The 8087-nt window shown below is 35.1% G+C and overlaps 1 protein-coding gene across 2 annotated transcripts; it reads left to right on the top strand.

Annotated features, from left to right (window-relative positions):
• The first annotated feature begins 1752 nt into the window (after positions 1 to 1752).
• On the top strand, positions 1753 to 7611 carry LOC133798628 (uncharacterized). 2 transcript variants are annotated; one of them, XM_062237033.1, is made up of 7 exons: positions 1753 to 2122; positions 2240 to 2439; positions 3258 to 3905; positions 4776 to 4926; positions 5607 to 5783; positions 5992 to 6152; positions 6321 to 6981. In XM_062237033.1, exons 1-7 carry the CDS (start codon positions 1834 to 1836, stop codon positions 6417 to 6419), a joined length of 1725 nt encoding a protein of 574 aa, XP_062093017.1. In that variant the 5' UTR covers positions 1753 to 1833; the 3' UTR covers positions 6420 to 6981. The 2 variants fall into 2 exon arrangements, with proteins under 2 accessions (XP_062093017.1, XP_062093016.1); XM_062237032.1 differs by lacking the exon at positions 6321 to 6981 and adding an exon at positions 7016 to 7611 and having other exon boundaries at positions 1755 to 2122.
• Positions 7612 to 8087: the final 476 nt, after the last annotated feature.

The following is an 8087-nucleotide window of genomic DNA, read 5'->3' as shown; positions in this document are numbered from 1 at the left end:
GTTCAGTATGCTTATCATCAGCCCCGACACCCTTAGGCCGTACATTCATATAATGCATAACAACCATACAATCACACAATACATATATTACATTACTGAGAACCTCAATCCCGTTCACAACCACATGGGTGCAGTTTTCTTACCTCGAATCCCGAGCAATAAATTAAGAGCAGTCCTGAGCACGTTCCTCGGTCCCGAGCCTTAGCGATAACCCTAGTCACAATAACAATGGGTAACTATCAATCTCTACTCCAAATAAATGTTTAGGGAACAATTATTAGCTTTCGGGACCTCGAATTCTACCAAATCGGGTAGTAGAATTCGTCTCGAACGCCTGGGTTTGAATCCCCGAGCCTAAAAACTAGCCTAGGTCAAATTTTTCTAGGCGGGCCGCGACCTGGTCTTGGGGGTCACGGCGGGCCTCAAGTCAGAGGCACGACCTCTTGCATCTGGGGGAGGCGGGCCGCGCCTTGTCCCCCTAGGGTTGCGGCGCACCCTCAAGTCAACAAGCCCTCTTAGGGCATTCTAGGCACGCACGCCACGACGCCCATGAGCTGGGTCACGGCGCGCCTCTGCGAACCCAGAATTCCCTAGGTTTTCTCAGCATTTCACCCAGCCACAACCTCAAAATTCCCATCCAATTATACTCCTAACTCCAACCAATTTTAGAAACAAGTCTAGGACTCTCAACTACAAAGTTTAAGTACACTATATCACCACAAAATTCTACTGAGTTACCACCCCAAAACAACTACAAAGTATCCCTAAAAAATCCAGCCAAATTCATCCTAATCATCTAAGTTCTCAACAAAACAGAAACAAGATCCTTACCTCAATTTTTGCTTGAATCCTTAGGGACTTCCTGCCCTCTACCAGCTCCAATTCCTGAATTCTTAAACTTCAATTCCAAATTTCCCCCCAGCTTAAAATCTAGCTCCTCCTTCAGCACTTCAAAGCCTTTAACATAAGAGAGAGAGAGAGAGAGAGTCGTTACAACCCAGATCAACATAAGTAACACCAGAACAACAATAGTCCAACAACAAAAAAGAAAATAAGAAATCACACAACAATCACACATAAACAACACAACAACAGATCAACAAATAAGAAATTAGTTTTGCTTGCATTAGCTCCTGTGCTTCCTTAAAGCTTATTCGTATTTATGATTTCTTTTTGAATCTATGAGTTTTCCATGAGAGATGATATATACATGGGTATTTATGAATTTTTGGAGGTTCAATAAAAGAAAGAAAGAGATAAAAATGTGAACTTTTGACATTTTCAATGCAAGAATGACCAAAAAGACTCACATCTGACTTTTATGAATAAATATTATAGAAAAAATATATATAAAAAATAATTAAAAAAAGCATTTCACTTATACTTTTTTTTTTAATGAAAAGCAACCCAAATAAATTAAAAAATAATGATCAAATATGTAGTGCAACTAATAAATGTAATTGTGTAAAAAAAAAAAAAAAGGAGTAGAGAGAAGAATGAGAAGAGTGTAGAAAAAAAGTGTAAAAACTAAGAGGATTGTTAGGTTGAAATTTAAATATTAAAAAATACAATATCATTACAAATTAAATTGGTTAGACAAATTAGTATAATTGTAACATGTAAACTTAATCTACCGTATTAAAAAAAAAAAGGTAAACAGTAAAAAAAAAAAAAAAGTAAAAACTGCCGTAATGCATTAAATATTGTGTCATTTTTGGCATATATGTAAAATTTATAATAATTATAATATGCGATATTTCACTTTGACAGCTACATCTCTGACTATTTTTTAGAGAGAACTTTCTAAGCTCTGAAATTTCTGTCGATGAGAAAATGGAGTCACCTTCGTCGTGTGGAGCTCTAAACGCTTTGATATCAATTCTCTTTCCGTCGAGATCCAACACTTGTGATTTCGACGAAAGCCCTAGGGATTTGCTCAAGGACTTGGCCGCCAGAGAATTCAATGCTTTTCTTTGGATTTCTCTCTTAACAATCACTGCTCTGCTTATTAGGAGAGTCTTTAAACTTTTCCAATTATGGTCCAAAGGCAGTCGGATTCCTGGGCCTCCTTGCCCTTCCTTTTATGGCCACTGCAAACTCATCTCCCGCGAAAACCTTACCGGTTAGTTGACTGTTCCCCAACACTGGTTGCTGTTTGGTTACCTAGAAAATTACCTGCAAACTAAATTTTGGAATAAGTAATTTTGTAATCTATCTTGTGCTTCCCTGAATTTTTTAGACTTTTTATCGGATTCGCACGAGAAATATGGATCAGTTGTGAAGCTATGGTTGGGTCCGACTCAGCTTTTAGTTTCTATAAAAGAACCGAGCCTTATAAAAGAGATGCTTTTTAAGGCTGCTGATAAGTTGCCTTTGACTGGGAGAGCGTTTAGTTTGGCTTTTGGACGATCCAGTCTTTTCGCTTCCACCTTCGATGAGGTATGAGCGTTATTTTCTACAATTTCTGACTACTTATGGAGTTTTAGAAGTCTGTTCACTTTCCAAAATCCATTTGGTTGAAGAACTGAATCAATTATTGGCTTAATATGAATGACTTGGAACCTTATTGTAATCTTTTGAGGGAGGAGATTATAATCTGTGCTCATGGTTTACTCTATGCTTCAGGTTTAGGATACTATTTTTGTTTATTTTGTAAAAAACAAGGTTTGAATTGCACAGAGATAGCTTATTCGGAAAAAATACAAGGATCAAACTCGTATTTTTCCAAATATCAAAATCATATATTAATTTTTCTTTTATGTGCAATTACTTACCTCTTATTCATTTGGTTATTGAGTCTTGTATGGTGGATGCTTATCTTTTGATTCCCTTAAATAAGTATACATGTTTACATTATATATTATATTAGTAATGATTTTTCAGATAAATTAGATTTTTTTTTCTTTCCTTAACCTTCTATTTTTGATATGTCGAATCGTTATATATTACATTTAACCTACTTTTAGTGTTGAATAATAACTGCAACCCAATTTGGGTCATTAATTAGTATTCTAGACTTGGACCCATACTCTTAATTTTGGATCGTCAACTTTCAAATTCTACTATGCTGAATTTATTTTCCTCTATTTTCAAATTCTATATCGTTCAAACTAAACAAAGTTCGAATGCAAGTCTTTAGATATTTTGAAACCACGGGTTAAATCACAGAATTGGGTTACTGAGAGCTATTGATGGGATCAATGCTTATTTGTATTTTCTTTAACAAGCCAGAAGTAAATCCTTGTATTACCGTGTAGGTGCAAAAGAGAAGGGAAACTTTAATGACAGAATTAAGTGAAAGATTGCTAGAGAGAGCAAATGTGATTCCTAAAAAGGCCGTGGAACGCATAATGGAGAGGATAAATAGGTCCATGGCTAAAGGGAGTGTTGATTGTAAAATGGTTTCTCAAAATATGGCGTTTACCATATTGGGAACCTCACTGTTCGGAGATGCATTTTTAGCTTGGTCCAAGGCCAATGTCTATGAGGAGCTCCTTATGATGATTGCAAAAGATGCATGCTTCTGGGCTTCATACAATATTACTCCCTTCTGGAAGCGGGGATTTTGGAAGTACCAGCATTTATGCACAAAGCTGAAATGCTTAACTCAGGACATTGTTCAACAGTGCAGAAGAAACTACAAGCTGTTTCATGTCATGGATCAGGACCACTTCAATGAAACAGCATATACAGGAAAGTATGCAGCATACGGTGCTTCATCTTGCTCCAATGGTTTGATGCCAAATAAATTTTTCTTTCAAGAGTATAAAGGCCATCATGATGCGGGAAAAGATGAAGCATCTGGTAATATTATGGGCATGATGTTTCATGGATGTCTTACCACGACAGGCTTGATTAATAATATCTTGATGAGACTTGTTACACACCCAGAAATACAAGATAAGGTACCTTTTTCTTTTCTTTTATCCTTCTCAAATTAGTTTTGTGCCACTTGTTGCCTAAGAATTTGTGAAGTTTAGTGGTCGTTCTATCAGAATGTGTGCCATTTAATAGGGCAAATGCCTCCTTTTTTCTTTTCTTTTTTCTTAAATATATTTGCTTAATTTCAAAACATTTATCATCCTTGAGGCTCCATGATTCCATTTTGAATTTAAAGCCCGGTTTACCCCAACTCTCTTAGTTGAAATAGTTTTTCTTTTAATTGTTTTATATTTACGTTTGAATGATTCCTTCTTTACGTGTACTATACCTTATAAATTAATCTCTAGTATACAGACTTGTCTTGACTTCCTTTATATACAAAAGTTCATCCATTATGTTCTTTCCCTCTGCTACTAATCTAATGAGTGTATGCAGTTGAAAAAAAAAATCATATTCCAGACATTGGTTTAAGTATATATTTTTGCATTTATTTATAGACACTACTCTACAATCACATCTCCTTCTGTTATAACTTTTTGTGAAGGTTTCATCTTGTATTCAAAATTACATACCTTTGAGGTTTGGTATTCTTTTTGCATGCGCCACCAGTCAAACTGGAGAGACCTGTTTGATTAATTCCTATAATCCATTACCATATGGGAACAATGCTAACTTAAAATGTTTAGTTCTTCATCCAAGTAATCCCATTCTCTTTGCTTTCATGCTTTGTGCAAGAAGTTGAAGCTACAGAGGTTCTAATCTGAATCAAAATGAGTTATACTACTCTTGTTTGTTGCTTTTTGCAGGAAAGCATTAGAAATGTTCTGTTTCTTTGGTCATTATGTTCTCCATTAAGTTGCTATTTTTTAATTCTCATCTTTATCTCTCAACAGATTTACAATGAAATAATCATGGCTCAGGAAAATTCAACCATGCCAGAGGAACAAAATGTTGATAAGATGATCTTATTGTTGGCAACTGTTTATGAATCTGCCCGTCTTCTTCCTGCTGGGCCTTTGCTTCAGAGGTGTTCTTTGGAATGTGGTAACATTGCTTACTTCTTTACAACAAGCATAATTTGGTGTACCAGGATATGACTTACATGTGGTGTCGGTGTCTGCTAATGGACATTTAACTTGCAGACATCTATCATATGTGACAGAAATATTAAAAAAATTTAAACCATCATTTTTAATCATCTATGGTGCACCTCTGAATAAGTTGCTCTTGCTGCTGAACTTTTGTGATTATGGACTATTGCTGGAGATTGCATGAAATAAAGGGGGTAATGAGTTGAAGAAAATGCTTGGATAAACAAAATTACCATGTTTTAATGATGAGATTCATTTATAAATGCTCATGTTATCTCCGGCAGTTTTTCTCATGGTTGATTTTCATGTCACCTAGTCTATGTCATGAGTTGATTGAACAGATTTTGAGATCTCATAATTTTAATAACCATTGTGGATGAAATTCATCACCATTTTGATAAAAGTCCATCACTGATAGAAACTCCTCATATTTTCCTTTATAAATGTTGAGAATGTTTCTGAAGTTGGGTTAATAGTGGGGGCCTTTTGCGACTAGTCTTGAATGTGCTGTGAATTTTTTCTTTTCATCTTCAGCTCCTGTTTACAATTATTGAATGCATACTGTTACGATTGCTCCAATTTTATTGTTACTAGTTGTGCATTAATCTTACTTTTCTTTTCTCTTTTTTGAAGACTTGAATCTTGAAAGTGGTGTGGCCATACCAGCTGGAGCAGTGCTGGTCGTGCCTGTTCAGCTGGTGCAGAAGGATGGTTTAAGTTGGGGAAGTGATGCTAATGAGTTTAATCCTTATCGATTCTTGTCAAAAACTAGAAAGAGATCTGACTTGGTGCTCAATACATCCTTTTCAGGTTTGACTTGATTGACCTATAGAATTTGACTTGTTACTTTATTGTGTAGAATCTAGCTTTACTTGAGTTAATACTAATTCTAGTTTCCATAATGGACAGTTGAGGTTTAAAGTTGTCATAGCACCAACAGGACTAACATAGCATTAGAACCTAAAGTTTGAATGCTCCATTATTAACAATAAATTGCTATAATTATTTTTGGCTGTAGATGAAGCAGCAGATCTGGGTGAGAGCCCTTTTGTTTTGAATGATCCAAGCAAAAATGCTGCATTTCTTCCTTTTGGTTCCGGCATACGTGCATGTGTGGGCCAGAGATTTGTAATCCAAGGAGTGGCAGCATTGTTTGCATCATTGCTTAAACTATATGAGGTTTTTTTCTATGACTTATTTATTGGAGAATTTGATTTTTATAATATGTTATCCAGATAGGGTTTGATTATAATTATTAAATCAATGTATGCATATTTCATTTCTTCATTGGAATTGATGACCAGACATTTCATTCTTCCTTTAGGATTTTGCTAAATCTTTTTGCAGAATCACCAAGTAGGAAAAACAAGGGACTGGCTTGAAAATGACAGTTGGACCTACCCTAGTATTTTAAGATGGATTGCTTCACCAATTTTATATAACTAGCTTGATATCTAGACAGTTGAACTAGTGCACTGATACTGAAATCCGTAATAGTTTGGTCATAAATAAATATTAACTTCTCTAAGATGTAAAATTAGGGGTAAGGGTTTGTTAGTTAGCTATTTTCCTACCTACATATAAATTTTATGTATTCAGTGTACCAAAAGCAGAAACATATAAACAACTTGTTTTTAAATTGACAGTTCTTATGGGTATGTTGCTGCCTATATAAAAGGACTTTCACTTTATTCTAGTCCAGACATAAATAGAATTAATGGTTCTTCTCCTTCTTCTTCCTTGCCCTTCTGTTGCATCCTCTTGTTTTTGTGGTCATGCATTAGTTTATCCTAATATGACATTGGCTAGCCTGAATAGTCAAAATGGGTCTACGGTTTACTTTTTTTTTTTTTCTACCATGCATATTTTCATGACCGACTCCACATAAAGACATACCATAAACGATATCTATGTTAGGAATTCAGTTGCAGATGTGCTCATCCTTGTACAATAAACCTGACCTTTTACTTGTTGATGATCTTGAAGTCTAAATGCTCCTAATTTTATTTATTTATTTTTTTGGTTTGAATTCGAAACTACAGATAAAGCTCCAGTCCGAAGCCCAGAATAACCCAAAACCAAAAATGATTAACTGTGGGTTTCATCTTGTTCCGAGAACAGAGATCATTTTCACAAGGAGGAACATCTGAAAGAACTTTCCATAAACAATAAGCAATCTTTTGGATAAAAATTTATACTACAGTTCATGTGCTCATTTCTTCTGCATTTTCGGTTTGACATTAGAAAGATGTTATGTCTATCTTTGGTACCACGTTGCTTCCTTTTCGGTCTATTTTTGAATGCCTGATGAGGGAAGCGCACAGTGTGGCTCATTTGCTGACTCGGTTGGGTTGGGAGGATATTACATGAGTCTCAACTGCGGCTCTGTTTTTTTCCCCCTCTTTTTAAAATAGTTCAGGTGCTGTCATGTATGCTTTTTTTTTTACCTACTGTTTTTTTAAGCACTCTGGAGCTATTGTTGTTACAGCAGAGACCTGTTTTCAGTTCCCTCATTTGAATTTGCAACCTTTTTTTTGGGAAGGATTATTTGACCCTTTTTCACTCCTTAAAAGGATTTTTCGAATAATCATCACGAATATGTATAAATATAGAATTGGTTGTTGTATTGTACCACTAAGTGAAGTTGTGTATATTTTCAAGATAAAGTTGTGTTTGTGCTTTATGTATGTTGGTGCTAATTGCGGTGTAATGGTCTATATGTGTAAATTTATTCTGGGAAGAGCCTGACACTGCCTTGTCTATTATTCAAGACTTCTAGTACAGCCTTATGGCTTGTGTGGGAGACAGATATGATTATTGATTATTACACACATAGTCCTAACAGTTTAATCTAATTAATAATATTTATTTTAGATAAAACTCACATTTTAAAAAACGTCATGGTATACACGTATCATTTCTCTTATTAAAATACACTAATACTTACAAATTTTATGAGAAAATTCGTTAGAAGAAGGAACTAATATCGTCCAATTCTTTCTTGGGTGGATTGGGTAAGATTCTCGAAGGCTGAGAGGGTCAAATCGCACAAGACCTTACTCTTATTTGAATGTATATTTTGTTGTCTTTTTAGATGTTGGTTACCAACCAATT

This window comes from Humulus lupulus, chromosome 8, assembly GCF_963169125.1.
Source record: "Humulus lupulus chromosome 8, drHumLupu1.1, whole genome shotgun sequence".
Taxonomy (NCBI): domain Eukaryota; kingdom Viridiplantae; phylum Streptophyta; class Magnoliopsida; order Rosales; family Cannabaceae; genus Humulus; species Humulus lupulus.
This window is presented reverse-complemented; position numbering and strand designations above follow the sequence as displayed.